We start from the raw sequence: 19,962 nt of genomic DNA, 5'->3' as shown, positions 1-19,962 counted from the left end.
TTAAGTGTATTTATGTATTAGATGAGGACATTAAACGAGCAGAAACTTTAGAGGCCAACCTTGGCTTAATGGCTAGTTCTGTCCTACAGTGCTGTGAGATCTAATTTTCAGAACTCAGGCTTTTTTGTCCATGAGTTCTGTGTGATCACGTGTGCAAACAGCCCACCTCACAATGTTGTATTGGTGGGCAGGAGTCCTGTGAAAGTACTATATAAATGTAAGGTAATTTCTAATACTAAACTTAGCTTTTTAATTTTTTTTAAATTAGGAATCCAAAATGATAGAATAAGTTGTGCATAAATACATGTTAACACAGGTCTGCCTGAGGGTCAGTTATGAGTGTTTTCATGTTCACTGTCAGCCTTACAGCCTTTATCGTTAGTCCTTTTAAATTGGAGTTGAGATTAGTCTCAGTGACAGTTGAGGAAAACGGAATGTGATTTTGGTTTATATTAGGAAATCGTATAAACCTGTCACACTGATATTTTATGTATAAATATACTGTGTAAAAACATATCATCACATAAATTCTATCCAATACCAATTCGTGTCTTGCTGAATTTTCCTTCATGAATTCTTATGTGGCAATATGTGAAACACTAAACTTTCAATCAAGAGTAAGTGGGGAAAAAGTGTTTCTGGTGGTGTTCTCCTGACAATATATTCCTTGGCAAAGATGCCACACCTGAAAACAGACATCCTGCATGAGACACGTTTGGTTCAGTAGTCCCTGTCAGCTCCGGTGAACCTGAGGGATGGGAACTACAGTAGTGCAGACCAGTCTGAACTTAAATATGTTTGTTCACAGAATTGGGGGTTTACTTCATTACAAAGCTGCCTGTGAATCCATGCCTTCAGCAGACAGCAGCCTAGCAAGGAGCTTCCAACAGATCCAGGTGCTTGTGTTGGAAAGAGAGGTCTGGGAACGTGCTCACGCCTCTAACCCAGGAGGGCTCACGGAGAAGATGACGTGTACTAACTTAGCAGCCTCTGGAGGGAGAGACTTCTGTCAGGTGAGAAGACTGATTTTTCAGAGGAAGATTCAAAGTCCTTGTCTGCTGGGGATTCTCCTTAGAACAGGAGGAGATGCTCAGAGGCACAGGCCACCTGGCAGCCCGACAGTGTGCCCTTCCTGGAAGGCCAGTAGCACAATAGGAAGAGTGAGCACCTCACTCTAAACTTGCTGAGAGGCCAGAGCAGCCTACAGGCAGGAGAGCAGGTGGGGACTAGGAGCCCACGGGCACGTAAGGCCTCAGAGAGATGCTAGGCTTTGGGAAAAGAGGAACAAGCAAAGGAGGAGTCTAAGTCAGTGTATCCTAATTGCTTTTAAAACAATATAAATCTCCTTTGTGTCCCCATTTAATTTTCTACCATGGATTAAAGTGATCATGAAGAAAATGAGAAACTTTGAAAAACTGGTTGTCATATGAAGTGGAAAACAAATCCCAAAATAGTAGTTTAGTTTCACATATTTAGAGGCAAAAGTGGTATAATAGTCATATCTACATGTCAGTTGAACAAATGTGCTATTGGCAAGTTCAGGCCCACTAAGAGGAAGACAGAATGTGGACAAATGGATCATAAAACACCAGCTTTCATAACCACGAAGCCAAGCGAGGAATGTGACCTCAGAGATACAACCAAAAAGGATTTCTGATGCTCTGTAACCCTCCTTCAGCAGTCTGGATTTGAGGCAGCCTACTGATAGAAACCGTTGGGTCTTCAGGGCCAATACACTTCTCTGGGTTTATCATTTCATACCAGTCTAGAATACAGAGGAAAGAAAGGATGAATCTCTAGTCTGTACTGCTTTTTGATCCTTTTCACCTTAATCAAGAAAAAAGAACCAATGGGAGAAAACTGGGTGTTAATATAGGAAGAAGTCCTTCCATGTAAAAATGTGAGGAGAGAAAGAGGAAGGTCTCCTCTTAACACTGAGTATCAGTTTATGGCAGTTAACCCCTTTTGTGTTGTCAAGTACTATTCAGACTCTGCTTTCTGCCTTTGAATTTGCATTCCCCAGAAGCTGACCTTGAGACAAAGATTCAAGTGTGATGGTCTGCTTAGGAAGTGCAGACATGGCTGGTAGAAAAGTCAGGAGGGTAGTATAGGGAAGTTCTACAAAGTCAGCTACCACAGTAAAGGGACTGAGCTTAATCCTTCAGTGCAAAATGCACTCAACACATTTGTCCCATCTAAGGAGTGAAGGAGCTGGGATATTTACATACTGCTTCCCCCAAATTTGTGGTTCCAGAGCTGCTGGGGGAGGGGTCTCGTGGTCCCTCTGCACTTTCCACACTGCTGGTCTCCCTTGTAGATGGGACTGACAGGGGAAGTGCCCTCAGGCACACAGCCAGGACGTGGCCTGGAATACTTGAAGACTCTCAGAAGGGCACTCACACCATCTGCTAAAGGACATAAATGCTATACTATAAATATCAAATAGAAAAGTGCTCTGAATTAACGTGGTCATTTTTCCCCTTTTGAGGGATAGCTTTTCTCTCTGCTTCAAATCAAAGGAATCACAGATGGCTCTGTTGTCTCTGTCAGGTTTGACAGCATCTGACATTAAGGGAACACTTTACTGTATACCAAGAGGGCAGAGGAGAACTAGGGAAGGAATTAAGTCCATGACAGAGGTGTGATCTTGGTGGGCCTTTATTTCAGCTACATCCACTGTCCCTTTGCAGCACGACCGAATCTGCTGCCAATATGAGGGGAGGAAAAGAGGAGCTGAGATTCTGGCTAAGAAATGTGGCAAGCTAAAGAACACCAAGTTACTAGCAAGGTGACTTCAGAAACTTTGGTAAAGTGGACCCTAGTATTTCTATCAGGTAGTTGATTTTTACTCTCCTGTGTGTGCTTAGAAGTAATGGACCTGCTAATGTAATTTCTCCTTTAGGAAGGTGAAGTAGAATGTTGGAATGCAGAGATGTGGCATTTCTGACGCAGTGCAGAATTCTGTGCTGCTTTGCTCAGGACGCATTCGAGATTGTCTTTGAAAATGTCAAGTTCTTTGACCTACAGGATGATCTCGGTCTTCCCTGAGTAGCCTATGTCCTGTTTCTGCTGACTTTTCCAATCTGTTTCATACTTCTCTTGCGTATATATTTCAGCCACACCGATTACGTTCTGACCTTACAAGTCCCTGCAACCTGCCTGTCTTGGGGTGGTAGCCCAGGTACCAGTTCTGCATAAAATGCTATTCCTCCTGGTTTTTGAAAACCCAGCTCCTTCTCATCTCTCATATATCAGCTCAAGTGTTGTTGCAACTACATACACCCACACAAGTGTGTAAGCACACACAACTACCTGCCTTTATTCTCTATTTTTTGTTCTATTTTTTTTGTAGCTATTATCACCACCTAATTTGTTTTTTTCTTTAAATCTTTTTTTTTAAAGATTTTATTTATTTTATTTGACAGATAGAGATCACAAGTAGGCAGAGAGGAGAGAGAGGCAGAGAGAGAGAGGGAGGAGGAAGCACTACATAATTCTTTAAAAATAAAGGAGGCAGAGAGAGAGGGAGGAGGAAGCAGGCTCCCTGCTGAGCAGAGAGCCTGATGCGGGGGTCGATTCCAGGACCCTCGGATCCAGGGTCCTGGGATCATGACCTGAGCCAAAGGCAGAGGCTTTAACCCACTGAGCCACCCAGGCGCCCCAATCACCACCTAATTTGTTTATACTCTCTCTTGCTCAGAATACCCAGCTCATAGTAGGCACTACATAATTCTTTAAAAATAAACAGATACCATTTGCTTATTGAATATTTACCATATGGTAAGCCCTGGGATAGATCCTGGCAATAGTAAACGAATTAGGCCCTTTCTGGATCTTGGAATGTTTGTAACTGCAAGAAAAAAAAAATCTTTATTTAGTATGTGTTGGTACTGAATGAATCAGTAATTTAAAGAAAAAACAAACCTGACTTGACACATCAGACCATTTACAAACTGGAAAGAGGTCTCAAGTGGAACCTTACTTCATAAAGAAAAAAAATTAGGCCCAGAGAACAAGTTAATTGTTCTGCATTACAGACAAGGGAATCTATCTCCCTATTCCCACCTTAGGATTTCTTCCAAAAAATTCTTCATATAACATAAAAGCCATGTCAAATATGTCATAAGCTCAGTTTATTTTATCAGAAGACAAAAAGTACACTTCTGTCAAAGAAAAAAAGGGGCTGATAAAAATCATTAAGGCTGGGGCACCTGGGTGGCTCCATGGGTTAAAGCCTCTGCCTTTCGCTCAGGTCATGATCCCAGGGTCTCTGCTCAGAGGGGAGCCTGCTTCCCTCTCTCTCTGCCTGCCTCTCTGCCTGCTTGTGATCTCTCTCCTGTCTAATAAATAAATAAAATCTTAAAAAAATCATAAAGTCTACTTTAAAAGGTAAATTCTATGCTTTAAGGCTTTTTTTTTTTGTTTACAGCTTTATTGAGCTGTAATTGACATATAATATTGTGTCAGTTGCAGCTGTACAGTGTAACTATTTGATACCCCTGTATATTTTGAAATGCTTACCATAGTGGAGTTAATGAACCCCTCTGTCATCTCATATAATTAGCATATCTTTCTTGTGGTAGGAGCACTTAAGATCTACTTTCTTAGCAACTTTTAAATATCTAATATCTAATATAGTATTGTTAACCATAATAACCTGTCTGTATACTAGAATCCCAGAATTGTTATAACTGGGAGTTTGTACCCTTTGACCAAGATCTCCCCCATTCCCCACCAGCACTCCCCACCCCAGCTTCTGGTAACTATCCATCTACTCTGCCTCTTTGAGTTCAACTTTTTTAGATCCCATGAATAAGTAATATCATACAATATTTGTCTTTTGCTGTCATATATTTATATATATGTCATATATATGTATATACCATATTTTTTTATCCATTCATCCTGTGACAGAAAAATAGATTGTTTTTATGTCTCAGCTATAGTGAATAAAGCTGTGATATATATGGGAGTGTAGATAACCTCTTTGATAACCTGTTTTTATATCCTTTGGGTATATACCCAGAAGTGGGTCATATGGTAGTCAATTTTTAATTTTTTAAGGAATTTATATTATTTTCCATAGTGATGTACCAATTTACATTCCTACCAGCAGTGCAAAAGGTTTCCCTTTATCCTTGCCAACATCTTTTATGTCTTTTTGATACCTATTCTAACAAGTGTGAGTTGTATCATTTTTGTTCTCCGTTTGTATAAGTTGTTTATGTATTTTGTATATTAACCCTTTATCAAATATGCAATTTGCAAATATTTTCTCCCATCCCATAAGTTCCCTTCTCATTTTGTTGATTGTTTCTTCTGAGGTGTAGAAGAATTTTAGTTTCATGTAGTTCCACTTAATTGATTCATTCTTTTATTGCTTGTGTTTTTGGTTTCATATCACCCCCCCCCCAAATTGTTACCAAGACCTATGTCAAGCAGCTTTTTCCCTGTGCTTTCTCCCCCCCGCCCCCACCCGTGTTTTCTTCTAGGAGTTCTACAGTTTGTAGCCTTATATTTAAGTCTATAATCCATTTCAAGTATAAAATAGGGTTCAATTCCACTCTGCTTATGGTTGTCCAGTTTTCCCAACATCATTTTTGAAGAGATTATCCTTTCTTCGTTGAATATTTTTTGCTCCTTTGTCTCAAGTATTAGTTGACTATATATGTGAGGGTTTTTCTGGGCTCATGATTGGAGCCCATTTGTCTATGTGTCTATTTTTCTGCCAGTACCATACCGTGTTGATTACTATAATTTGTAACATATTTTGAAATCAGAAAATGTGATGCCTCCAACCTTGTTATTTCTCAGGATTGCTTTTTAGGCTATTTAGGGTCTTTTGGGGGCCCATGTGAATTTTGGGGTTTGTTTTTTTGGGGGTCTCTCTATGAAAAATGCTATTGTAATTTTTAAATGCACTTCCTTGAATCTGTAGGTGACTTTGTGTATTATGGACACAACATTAATTCTTCCAATCTGTGAACATGGGATTATGTTTTTCATTTGTTTCCATCTTCATCAATTTCTTTCATCAAAGTCTTATAGTTTTTAGGGTAGAGATCTTTCACCTTTTTGGGTAACTTTATTCCTAAGTACTTTATTTTTTGAAGCTTTTGTATATAAGATTGTTTTCATTATTTTTTTATTTCCTTTTTTTTCAAGTTTTAATCTAAATTCCAGTTAACGTAACAGTGTGATATTAGTATCAGATGTAAAACTTAGTGATTCAACACTTACATACAACACCTGGTGCCCATCACAAGTGTCCTCCTTAATCCCCTGTTTATCTTTTCTGCATTTTGTTGTTAGTGTATAGAGACACAAGGGTTTTTTGTATGCTTGCTTTGTACCTTGAAACATTACTCATCATTTAGTTCTAACAGGTTTTTGTTGTTGTTGTTTATAGTTCTAACAGTTTTTTGATGGAATCTTTAGGATTTTCTAAGGCCATATCACCTGCAAATAAAGACAGCTTTGCTTCTTCCTTCCTGACTTACTCCTTCCTTCCTTCCCTTTATTTCTTTTTTTTCTTTTTTTTTTTTTTTTTTTTTGCCTGGTTGTCCTGTCTAAAACTTCCAGTGCTATATTGAATAGGAATGATGAAAGTAGGCACCCTGGGTTTGTTTCTGATCCTACAGGAAAAGCTTTCAACTTTTCACTATTGAGTATGATGTTAATTATGGGTTTGCTATGTATGACTTTTATTATCTTGAGATACGTTTTGTTTATATGCAGTTTGTTGAGAGTTTTTTCTTGAAGGGATGCTGCATTTTGTCAAATACATTTTTTATACTATTCAGATGATAAGATTTTTAAATTTTCATTCCGTTAATGTGGTATATCATATTCATTGATTTGGGTATGTTGAACTATCCTTGTATCATTGGAATAAATCCCCTCTGATCATTGTGTATGATTCTTTTAATGTGTTGTTGAATTTTGCTAGTATTTGCTAGTATTTTGGTAGTATTTTGTTGAGGATTTTTGCACCTATGTTCATCAGGGATGTTGGCCTCTGTTTTTTTTGTTTGTTTGTTTGTTTGTTTTTCCTTCTTATGGTGTCCTTATCTTGCCTTGGTGTCAGGGTAGTTCTGACCTGAGTTTTAGAGTGTTCCCTCTTCTTCAGTTTTTGGGAAGAGTTTGAGGAATGTCGTTAATTCTTCTTTAAATGTTCAGTAGAATTCACCAGTGAAGCCATCTGATCCTGAGCTTTTCTTCACTGAAATGTTTTTGATTAGTGATTCAGTCTCCTTGCTCAAATTGGTCTATTCTGATTTTCTGTTTCCTCATGACTTGGTCTTGGCAGTTTGTTTGTTTCTAGAAATTTATCTATTTCTTCCAGGTTATCTAATTTTTTGGTGTATAGTTATTCATAGTCTCATGATTCTTTGTATTTCTGTGATATCAGTTGTAATTTCTTTGTGATTTTATTTATTTAAGTACTCTAAGGTATACAAATTGACAAAGTATTAGTATTTTTAAATTAAATGTGTTATGAATAAATTATTGATTATTCCTCTTCCAAAATTGAAAGCAGGAGCTCTGATTAAAGCAAATTTTTAGAACACATTTTCTTGGTGTTTCATGGAGACTCTGGCGGCCCATTAGTATGTAGACATGAAAACGGTCTCTTCGTTCTATATGGCATTGCCAGCTGGGGGGCTGGCTGTGCCCAGCCAGGGAAGCCAGGTGTATTTGCCAGGGTGAGTGTCCTCTTGGACTGGATCTAATCCAAAATCAAAGGTGAATATTTTTCAGATATTATGAAAACAGTTCCTCTTCTTTAGAGTAGGCTTGTAAGACGTGAGTATGGTAAAAATCAGCATTATGGGGAAAAAAATTAAGTAGTATTTCACTTATTTTAGTTTCTAAAACATTAAAAATGCACATTAAAATTCCATAAGAATACGTTCTCCCTTGGGCAGAATGAGAGTAAAACTGACTTTTCCTGAGGCTGCTATAATCCTAGATTTGCATTTTCTTTTAACAAAAGCTGTTTTGGTATAGACTACATTTTGTTTCGAGGCTTTCATCTTTATTTATTTTTAACATGCTCTCTCCAGGTACAGGTCCTGTTTCACTTCAGATAAGTAAGGAAAGCAAAACATTACCAAGACGACAGTTGCCACCACCCACTTCAACAGACGATGCATCTGGACCAGGTAATAGATGTTCATGTTATCTACGTAAGGCAGCAGGAAGAATTTGGCAAAAAGCATGGTATGCCCTGGTTCAGTAATTTTCTTAGAATGGGATAAGCCCTGTGTTTTCATTCTGGTTGGTAGTTTAAACTGAATTTAAAAAAAAAAAAAAGAAGTGTTGTTACTGTGACCTTTTGGTTTCTTTTCTACCCCCAGAGATACAGCTGTTGCAGGTTAAAAATATATGTATTGTGGTTATGAACAAGTGCTTGAGTTCTGAAGGAGTACATAGAATTATTCTGACCTCTGGTGTATTTTTTCTTACATAAACAAAGGTCCTTAGATTTTCAGGTATCTCACTGGCTGAGGACTCTGGATATGAGAGAGAACCACAGTCAGCATCAGTGTTAGTCACTCGTAATCCCCCACAGTTGTCAGTGCTTGTTTGCTAATAGAATTTTTATTTTTAGTTACAATCAAACTGCAGCTGGAGAGTTAGAAGTCCGTAATTGTCCTGTAGGGAGATGAAAGTTCTATGATGCCATCATTCTTGGTTTCCAGGTGGTCACCGTCTCTTCCTTCTCACCTATCTCTGTCCCCATCCATCCCACGTACAGTCAAGGCCAGTAGACAACCAGGAAGGAGGTGGGGGCGGGGGATAGAAGAGGAAATAAGAAATGGGGGAATTTCTAGAGTGATGACATTCAGCAGGAGAAAGGGGATTCGATCTTGTGCTTGGCAGGAGGGTTTAGTCTCAGAAAGGAGCAAAGTGCAGTTCATCCATAGTTGCTGGATGGGAGGCAGAATACTTATGCTGGGGTATGGGTACATGTGGGGGTGGGAACTTCTGGCAATTTTTAAATTGATTCTGTACACTTAGTGGATGGAACAGGGTTGTAGAAGAGGATTTAAGGGTTTTAAGGGAAAAAAGAGGAAGTATAAAATAGTTCTCTAAAAAAGTGACAAGGTGCATGGACTAGGAAAATGTAGTAGGATTACTGGGCAACATAAAAGCCTCTGAGATTAATGAACACGAATTAAGAGGGAGTTAGCTTAACTTAGCTTAGTTGTATGTTTTCTTCTGGAGACACTGAGGGGTAGCACATAGAGGAACAGATGGAGGGTAGATTCATCAGAATGGGTTTCCCAAGTATGCAAGAGTATAAGGGTATTGAAAGCATGTAGGAAGAAGGGATGAAAATGATGTGTTACTGGAATTTAAGCTAGGAAAACAGTGAATGAGGGTGAGAGATGAGTTAGGGACAAAGAAAATGTGGCTAAATAGATGAATATCAAGCCTCAAAAGGTGGAAGGAGCATAGGAGGGAGCTGAGAAGGTAGAAGATTGTGGATGGAGACAGCAGTGCTTGAAACAGAGCTATGGAAGGCTTGGTGTTATTGCTGGGGACAGGGTCCTGAGGGGCTCACCACTGGGGTGGGTGGCTGAGGTCGGCTGGAGAACAAGATCATCGGAAGGAAGTTGAGAAATTAAGAAGCTGCTATGGTAAGCTTATCGTCTATAGCAAGATTTGTGGCAGAAATAGTGTTGGAGAAAATGACTGGTAAAATCTTCTAGGAATAAGAAGGGGTAATATGGGGACCATTTGTGGGTGGCATGGTTTGACGACACAAGAATCAAAGGGTCCTATTTAGATTGAAAGTGAATCTGGAATTGGGGTTGAGATGGAGAGCAGACTTAGGTTCCAAGATCCTAAAACCTAATGATTTTGATGGCTTGAGTTAAATGAATAATTTTAATTAGTGCATAAGAAAGTGAATGCATATCAGGCTCTTAAAATAAAGATGGTATGATGAATGACAACCAACAAGTGACATCCAGTAGTGACCAACCAATACATTTATTCAACTGTCCCATTCGGGCAAATGAACATTAAAATGTAGCGATATTTTTCATCTGTCTGTGTTCAGAAATACATGTGCATGCCAGAGAAATTTGCAAGTTTCACATAAGAAAGGGTACTGTTTTGTTTTAATTCTGTGGATATTCTATGAGAGAAGATGTTGGGACTATCCTATATTTAACAACCATTCACTCTTACCCCTGGCTTTTTACACAAGAGGATTGTTAGCCCATTTATAAAAAGAAGTGGCTAGTTGGGAATTCATGACTTCACATGATTTGGTTCCTTTTCCAGGCGGATTTGTCTTAGAGGATTCATGTGGACAGGAAAAAGATGACTGAAAGGACATGTTGGAATCAAAGTCACAATTTCAGTTGCTTGGAGCAAGGAAAGAACTTAATTCTCTTGTTTCATACCCTATCCCAGATTGGAGGGCATGGGATAGGGGAAGATTGGATACTGGGAAATCTGCTAGGTTACTATAAAATCAAAGTAGGTCTATAAATATCTAAGTTAGTTATGGTAGCCATCTAAATGAAAGAACAGGACTAGGTGATTGAATAGAGTCCTGAAGTCTTATAAATTTCATTTCCCTTCTTCACCTTCTACCACTCTTCATTTCTACTCTTCATGAAAGAATATTTATTTATGTGTCACCTGAGGTCGTTAATTTCTCTGTGATAAGGCATCTATAATAATGCATGTGTTAATTCATACCCAGATATTAAAATGTGTTCATTTGAATATAGACTATTTCAATTTGTAATTGCTCAGCGGATTTTTGGCGAGGGAATACACAGAGGGGAAGGAAGAGGAGTCGAGGCTGTGAGCTGAAGGAGTAGCGGATGGCAGGCTCCATGGGCCAGAGAGCCCCAGCCCCGGAAGCTCTGCAGGGAGCCTGCAGGTTTAAAGGTGCCCTTGGACTTAACAGCAAGTGGAAGAAATGAGAGACCTTCAAATGTATGCAGCACGTCCTCCTTTTTGTGATCTCAGTCACGAATTCCATGAATGTAATCATTTGTCCCAGTAAGATAAATGCTCAGTGAAATTAGTGAAGCTTTTCGGAACAGACCTTCAGTTGCATCTCAAAGAAGGAAGGAAATGAAAATATGCAGGACGGAAGGAGTGCATACTCACTGTGCTACTTCTAAGGCATTTAAAAGATTCAGTGAAAAAAATTTTTTAAATAATGATAATTTAAATTCTACTCCTACAACCTCATTTCAAGAAAATAGGACATGTTAAATGGGATGATCATTTTTACTCAAGGCCATGTAACAGTAATGAAGTTTTGATTCTCTTCTTGCAAGCCTAAATTTTTCAAGTTCATGATAGAACCTCACTCTGCTTTGTTCGTGTTGGTCCCTGGTGTCTGTGTGCTCTGAACTGTAGGTTGTTACTCTGAGGTGGAACTAGAAGAGCCCAGAGGCTTTTTTTTTTTTTTTTCAACTCCAGGATATCCAGTGGATTATAGAGGAGAACTGAAATGTTCTTGGGTGCTCAGGGTGTCCCCTAGCAGTATGGCAAAATTGACGGTTCAGTACCTGTCACTGCCTTGCTCTCCTGTGTGTCTAGATTTAGTTATGACTGTTTATGAAGAAAACCACAATGACAGAAGGGTGTCTGGTAATAATCCTTGCTGGCATTTCAACTTGGAGCTGGGAGGCTTTTCTGTATAGGCAGCTTAAAATCACAAGAGAACTTGACTTGGGTACCACTACCACCAAAGTGTTGATTCATGTAATAGGCATGCCTTTTCTTTTCTTTTTTCTTTTCTTTCCTTCCATCCTTTTTTCTTTCCTTTCCTTTCTTCCTTTTCTTTCTTTTATTTTTCTCTTTTTTATTTTTATTTTATGTTTTTTTAAAGATTTTATTCATTTATTTGACAGACAGAGATCACAAGTAGGCAGAGAGGCAGGCAGAGAGAGGGAGGAGGAAGCAGGCTCCCCACTGAGCAGAGAGCCTGATTTGGGGCTCAATCCCAGGACCCTGGGATCGTGACCTGAGCCAAAGACAGAGGCTTTAACCCACTGAGTCACCCAGGTACCCCTATTTTTCTTTCTTTTTTTTTAAGATTTATTTATTTATTTATTTGACACAGAGAGAGAGAGATCACAAGTAGGCAGAGAGGCAGGCAGAGAGAGAGGGGGAAGGAGGCTCTCTGCCAAGCAGAGAACCCAATGGGGGGCTTGATCCCAGGACCCTGAGATCATCCTAGGACCCCAAGCCAAAGGCAGTGGCTTAACCCACTGAGCCACACAGACACCCTTCTTTCTTTCTTGTAAGTAGACTTAATATTTTCAAGACTTGAATTTACAAAACAGGTACACTAGAGTGTGTGTGTACGTGTATTCAAGTAGAAAAAAGACAAGAGAGCTCAAGTTCCTCAAGCATACAAGAACCAGGCCAGGATTCCAGAAAGGTATTCGATAGAGGATTTAGAACAGTTAAAAATCAGAAAGGGGGGAGTGTTGGATTTTAAAGTAAAGCAAAATATATTAAAGGTTTTTACAATGGCAGAATTAAAAATATTTGCTAATAGCATGGCAGCTGTCATTTCATCTCCTGCACAGGCAAACCTGTTTTGTTTGACAAAACGAAGTTGCTACTTCTTGTTTGTGTAAGTGGGGTACAGCTTTTAGTCAAGAGGGGGGTGGAAAGATTTTGGAGATAATTTACTTGATGGGGACACCTGGGAAGAAAATAAGTGTATGTCTACTACTGGGATGCGTGTGCTGGATTCGGGGGGTGTATGGAGCCAGGAAGATGCTCTGAGGGGGAGATTGTGCTCTTGGAATAAATCCTGAGATTAAATCATTGAGTTAGAAGGTACAGACATTTATTTAAAGAATCTTTATAAATACTGTCTCATTTAGGGGCACCTGGGTGGGCTTAATCAGTTAAGGGTCTGCCTTCGGCTCAGGTCATGATCCCAGGGTCCCGGGATCAGGTCCTGCATCAGGCTCCCTGCTCAGCGAAGTGTCTCCTTCTCCCTCTGTCCCTCCACCTGCTTGTGCTCTCTCACTCTCTCTCTCTCTTAAATAAATAAATGAAATCTTTAAGAAAAAATACTGTCTCCCTTAGACTATGGAACAAAGCTCTTAAGTGGCCTATCCACTTTGTACATTTTTCTCCTGTGATCAGATGGCCTTCCCCATCTGCCTTGAATAAAACAGCTCCAGGTCTTGTAGCTGGAGAAAAATCCCAGATCCCTAGCACAACCTTTTGTCTCCCTCCCTGACTCACAGGATCAGGTGCTTGCATTCTCACCTCAGGGCCCTTGTCCTGCTCCTTCTCCTAGTTCTGCAGAGAGCTCCTTCTCCACCTGTCCCTCATCTCCCTCAAGGCTTGACTAGAATGTTACCTTCTTAAGAGACCTAACTTAATTGCTATCAATTACATCACCTCTTGCCTGGATACTTTGTGCCTCCCCCTTTTCTTTGGCACTTACTGTCTTCCAACATTATGATTTTTTTTTTCATATTTGTGGTTTGTGTTTTCTCTGTTGAATGTGAGCTTTCAGAGGGCTAAAACTTTCATCTCCTCGTCCGAACACTCTCCAGTGTGTGGAACAGTATGTGAGACCTAGAAGGCACTGAATGAGTGAATCAGTGAACCATAGGTCACCTTCTCAAAGAGAACTTCTCAGTCTAAAGTAGTGCCATTCATTCCCTCCCAAAGTTCTTTTCATTATATTCTGATTTTTTCACTTATAGCCTTGATCAGTTTTTGAAATCAACTTCTTTATTTACCTGGCTAAAATAAAAGATTCATGGAAGCAGGGATCTTGATAATTTGTTACCTTATTGTGTCTTCCCACATTACAATCATCCCTAGAGACACAGCACAATTTTTTCCAGGAGTGTATACTGATAAATAACTCTTCAGAAAAGATATGTTAGTTTTCACTGCCATTGGCAATAATAGGGAGCCTCTTGCACTATGAGTATAACTGAATATATCAATTTGATAAGCACTTTTACTTTTATTTTAATCATTAGTGAATCTTTTTTTCATATGTTGGTTGGCTGTTTTTTTAAATTTCTTGCCATTACCATACATTTTTGAAAATTTTTATTGGTTTACAAAAGCTATTATACGTATATTTTTCCTTTGTCATAAGTTGCAAGTATTTATTGATAAGGTTCTATTGGCTGTTCATTTTTCTTAAGATTTTGTTAATTTATTAGAGAGTGGGCACACATGCACGAGTGAAGGAAAGGTAGAGGGGAAGGAAAAGGAAGAGAGAAAGGAGACTCCCCGCTGAGCGTGGGAGTTGATTTCACGGGGCTTGATTTCCTGATCCTGACATCATGACCTGAGCTGAAACCAAGAGTCAAATGTTTAACTGACTGAGCCACCCAGGTGGCCCTTTAATTTTTATTTTATGTTGATGTAAACATTTAAAAATTTATTTAAACATATCTATAAACACCTTTACTTTGATTTATCTCATTGCTTTTTAAGTATTAATTGTTCATTCTGAGTTCAGAAAAAAAATTAACCACAAACTTCTTTAATCCTGCTGAAATGTTTTTTCTCATATGCTAAAGTGATGCTATATCTTTATCTCTAAGAGAAAACTATTTTCTTTCCATCTTGTAGCATTGTATTATATACTAGATTCCCATGTAAAAAGAAACATTTTCTGGGAAAACTTACCTTTATCTTTATAACCTGTTGTGGCTTTGTTGTAAATTAACTTGGGGGAATCCTATAATTTTCCAACCTAGCATTTCTTTGATCTGAAATTGTTAGCTTGAACCTTATAGAATGGTTCTTTCTCTTCAGATGATAGCTAACAGAACTGCAAGACTATAATGGAGGTATTGTCCCTTATTCAAGCCAGATAGCATTCCTCTATACCATAAAATGCTATCTTTTTCCCTGTGGGAGCCAGCAACTCACTCATCCAACAGCTGCATTGATCTGCACTTGCTGCGAATAAGTATTTCATCATTTTTCAAATACTATTTCAACAGCATTTACCCTAATGTATTATGCAATCTAATACATTTGTTCTTTTCTTCTTCTCAGATATAATCTATTCCTTCTCTTGCTCCAACAAGGGGCTAGAGACCCACTCTTCTTGGTTGTAGGGATTCAGGAGTGAACAAAATGGACAAAAGAAATCCCTGCCCTTATCAAGCTTATATTCCAGTGGAAAGTGGATGCATAATAAGAAAATAAAATATGCAATACATTAGGTAGATGAGCTGGGGGGGAATAAAATGGGAAGAAAGAGAAGATGCTGGGACGTAGGTGCCCTACGGTCATATGTAGTATAACCAGCAAATGTCTTTCTGAGCAGGTGATATTTAAATAAACGTAGGGTGATACTGACTCATTACTAATAGAGAAGTTTGATCCTAAGATGCTCACAGGGGCTTTTCACACCTTCTTAATCAGCCCTCTGAATTGTTTTAGATGGTTACAATTTTCCCTTTCAGCCCTGACTCAGGTCCTCAACCTAAAGCAATTAAAAAAAAAAAGAAAGAAAGAAAGAAAAGAAAAGAAAGATTGACTATAGATAAAGAATAAATTTTCAGGTAGAAGTTTTTCCATCATGGATTTTTCATGGTGAGATATTTTTAATAAGTAGGTTACTTTACTAGAAGAAAAATGACATATCAGCATCATTTTAAAGATGAAGTAATTTACTTCCTGCTGTCCTTCAAGGGAGCAATATGGCATAGTTGCCTGTGATGAGGACTGCATTCATAGGCCTGGATTTAGATCCTGAGTCCCCACCCTATCTAACTTTGGGTGAGCTACTTGAGTTCTGGAGCCCTGTTTCCCTCATTTTGCAGAGTGAAATAAATTCCTCCCTCATAGGTACAAACTTGTAACTAGTAGACAAGTCCTGGAGATTGAGTGCACACTATATTGAATATAGTCAACATTTATATTATAATCCTCAAACTTACTAAGGGACTAGATCTTAATTATTTTTACTACAAAAAAGAAATGGTAATTATGAGAGGTGGTAGAAGCTAACTATCACTAGAATGGCAGTCCTATTATAGTATATAAATGTATCAAATGAACATGGTGTGCATTCTAAATTTATACAATGTTATGTGTCAAATATATTTCACTAAAAATAAAAATAATGGTTCTACCTAAAGTAGAGAAACTGCTAAAAATATTTTTAGTTCTTGTGTTTTACTAGATTTCATTTTTTTAAACCTAGGTGAATTATGTGGAAGAGTGCTTACCCAATGATTTTCATGGGCTCCAGACCCCTAGTGACAGTGGTATTTTGCTCATTTGTGCAAGGTGCTTTGGGCATAAGTTACATTGTTTTTAGAGTCAAAGGTTTGCTTTGTCATTTTATAAAGTTAAAAATCAGTGTTTTTCTTTTTAGAGTTATTTCAAAGCATATACATTATTAGGGAGCCTGCTTCCTCCTCTCTCTCTTCCTGCCTCTCTTCCTACCTGTGATCTCAGTGTCAAATAAATAAATAAATAAAATCTTATTAAAAAAAAAGAAATGGTGTTTTTGTGAGAAGTTTATGTTTGAAAGGAAAGTATATTTAAGGAATCTGAGATTGGTTAGATTCAAAAGAAAAACTGGATAAGAGAAAGTGGATAACTTGATTGACTTGGAAATAATCCAGAATTGTGATTTCTGGATGTGGCTCTGACACATTGATTGCAAGACATTTTCTTTTTTTTTTTTTTTTTTTTTTTTTTAAAGATTTTATTTATTTATTTGACAGACAGAGATTACAGGCAGGTAGAGGCAAGCAGAGAGAGAGGAGGAAGCAGGCTCCCTGCTGAGCAGAGAGCCCGATGCGGGGCTCGATCCCAGGACGCTGAGATCATGACCCGAGCCGAAGGCAGCGGCTTAACCCACTGAGCCACCCAGGCGCCCCGCAAGACATTTTCTATTGTGATGTGGTTTTATGCCATGGACGGCCTTTGCTGTGGATCAGAATGTAAGGGTTCTACCTGTAAACTGGTTGACTAGCTGTGGATCATTTTTTATCTCTGTATCAGGATTTTCTTTATAGTGATATTATAATAAAAGGTTAGAACAAGTTTTTAAGATAAAACTACACAAATATTAGATGCTAGCATCGTAAATATAAATGCTATGCAATTCGGATTTATCAGATTACATTTTAGGACAAGTAATTAATACGGCTTTTTAAAAAGATTTGATTTATTTGTCAGAGCACACAGCAGGAGGAGTGGCAGGCAGAGGGTGAAGCAGGCTCCCTGCTGAGCAAGGAGCCCAAGCGGGACTTGATCCCAGGACCCTGGGATCATGACCTGAGCCAAAGGCAGACTTAACAGACTGGGCCATCCAGGCATCCCTTAATAAAGCTTTTGACTTTTGATAAGTATAGGTAACTAAAAGCTAATTTCTTTCCTTGGCACCAAAAAGCCATGCAGAGATATATTTGGGGGAAAAAGTTTAGTGAGTAATAAAGAGAAGAGTGCATATCACATGTTTTCCTAAAAAGCTATATTAAGAATGTTGCTTTTAGATTAAATTGTGCAGAGAACTGGCATTATCTATAGTTTTTCCACATTATCTTCCATTGACTTGAGGTTGTGCCAAAGACAGTTCTGTGAGAAGTACTGTTCTCTATATCTTTGAATGATTCAGATAGGGGCTTTTCAGTGAAAATAACCACTTCTGTTAAGGTTTTGTTCTAAAACAGGGAGGAAAAGTGACTTCTCTATCTGATAAGGCATATAATAAGCCTCTCAAAAATTAATTTTATTTTCATTGCTTTTTTTTCTTTATTTTTAGGTCCAAAGGGCAGTAAAGCTACCAAACTTCTCCAGAGTTCAAAGCAAGAACATACAGCCACTTGGGAGGATGTTATTCTGACTAAACCAGGAGGAATCATACAGATCCCAGGGTATTCTCCACAGAACCACTGTGAGGTGAGGGAGGAATATCTATTATAATGAAAGGAGTTTGTGAATGATCCCTTGACAAGCAGCAAACCTTGCTTAAGGCATTATTTTCTACCTACTCTCCTTGAAGAATAGACTTTGAGGTAATCCCTGGTTTGAGGCCTTCAGAATCAAAAAACTGAATGTAAGATTGTCCCTATTGATAAATTGTGTACTTTCTCCACAAAAGAGATCATTTGCTAGGTAAAGTAGAAAGTCAGACCTCTATCAAACAGTTTTGGAGTTAGAAATAATGTATGCAGGGGCACCTAGGTGGCTCAGTGGATTAAGCCCCTGCCTTTGGCTCAGGTCAGGATCTCAGGGTCCTGAGATGGAGTCCCGAATTGGGCTCTCTGCTCAGCAGGGAGCCTGCTTCCCCCTCTCTCTGCCTGCCTCTCTGCCTACTTGTGATCTCTCTCTGTCAAATAAATTTTTAAAAAATCTTCAAAAAAAAAATAATGTATGTAGAGTCTTATGGCACATACTAGATACTCAGTGAATGGTCCTTAAATTGCCAAAATAGAGAACTTTCCTTGAATTAAACAATAGAATAAGTCCAAAGTGTGAAGTGAAAAGTGAAGATTTGTGTAACATCCCAATCCTGAGTTAATTTATGTGATTGGGGGAGTTTGAGGCAAATTCAGACAAATTGCCAATCAGAATTTAGAGAACTATGCGTGATTGACCAACCATTCACCATGACAGGTGAACTTAATTAAAACTCTTAACAAACTATTAGAAATATTTTTAATGGTTACAATTTAAAATAAAAAATCCTTCTTTCACTGGAACACAAAGAGCAGATGGCATTAATAACAGCAATGCATAGAACTCTGAACAAAGTCAATAACAATATGTGCTATTTGGAAATCATTCCTGACTTTCTTTTATCTGTGCCATAGTTGCCACTGGAAGTTATTAGCCCCTTTACATCATGTTGTTTGCCTTGATATTATCAACTTCCGATGAAGCTGACACCCTTGGCCTGTCACGGTCACATGTGGATTTATGAAGGATTGGGTAAAAAATTTATAGGTAACCAATATCCCATGAAGAACTATGCTCTTGTTTTTTTAATGAAATAATCCCAGATTGTTTTGCATTCATTGTGATTTATAGATGAGATAAATTGTGTGATACTGAAATAGCCTTACTATTTTTTAGATTTGTAATTGAGATTAAGCTAACACTCTTTCAGATTGAGTTAAAAATAAAACCCAACTATGCTGCTTACTTGGGTCATACCTAGATTAAACTTGCCCAGAAACACTAAAAATAAAGGATGGATAAAGCAGTTTTAGACAAGTGTAGCACAAAAATAATTGAGACTCTAATATTAATCAGGCAAAATGATATCCAGCAAAGAGGCATTAAATGGACTAATTAGATAGTAGCTAGAAACCTCATTAAACTGAGTTAAACTGATTTTTATGAAAGAAAGAAAAATCCAGAGTTTTCCAGATGTGCCACTAACTCAGTAGTTCAATTATATCAAGACTAAGTTTATGGCAGTTCTCTTGGCTTTTCCCTAATGGTTCCATAATGGTGGTTTTAGTTCATGCTAGGAAAAAGGAAAAAGGTACAGAGAAGGAGTACACCATCAAGAAAACAAACACCTTTCCAAGAATCCCATAGCAGATTTAAATCTCTCAACTGGGAGATGACTGAGGACAAAGGGAATGAAACGGGGCCTGAGCTGGCTGACCACCCTTACCTGATGTGGTATGATAACAGCTGTCTGGATGGAAAACTGATGGCCCTGGATCCAGATCTCAGTTCTACCACACAGTAGTTAAATAATTGGGGAATGTTCCCAAAGCTTTCTCAGACACTGTTTCCTGAATTGCAACGAGAGTAATAAGAACTATCTTAGCTTTTTATGTAATTTACTATCACTACCATACTTAGTCAAGGACACCTATGCCTGATGAAACCAGGTGGCTGCTCAGACAGAGAGGGTATGTTACATTATGTTGACCTTTGACTCCCTAAGAAAGACCCAGACGCCAATGTCCCTCCTCCCTCTGGCAGCTAGGATCCTGC

General features: G+C 38.5%; 1 protein-coding gene across 1 annotated transcript in view; it reads left to right on the top strand.

Moving 5' to 3' along the window:
* Positions 1-19,554, top strand: part of OVCH1 (ovochymase 1) — a 51,976-nt gene extending 32,422 nt beyond the window's left edge. The window contains 11 exon segments of the mRNA XM_045073458.1: positions 862-1,013; positions 7,590-7,746; positions 8,073-8,165; positions 11,398-11,631; positions 15,043-15,100; positions 16,247-16,323; positions 17,771-17,889; positions 17,891-17,907; positions 18,822-18,877; positions 18,880-18,939; positions 19,475-19,554. Of these exon segments, the coding sequence (XP_044929393.1) occupies positions 862-1,013; positions 7,590-7,746; positions 8,073-8,165; positions 11,398-11,631; positions 15,043-15,100; positions 16,247-16,323; positions 17,771-17,889; positions 17,891-17,907; positions 18,822-18,877; positions 18,880-18,939; positions 19,475-19,554 (1,103 nt within the window).
* Positions 19,555-19,962: the final 408 nt, after the last annotated feature.

This window comes from Mustela putorius, unplaced genomic scaffold (genome assembly GCF_011764305.1).
Source record: "Mustela putorius furo isolate JIRA1106 unplaced genomic scaffold, ASM1176430v1.1 tig00537227_pilon_pilon_pilon, whole genome shotgun sequence".
Lineage (NCBI taxonomy): Eukaryota > Metazoa > Chordata > Mammalia > Carnivora > Mustelidae > Mustela > Mustela putorius.
The sequence above is the reverse complement of the archived record's forward strand: the minus strand, read 5'-3'. Positions and strand labels throughout refer to the sequence as shown.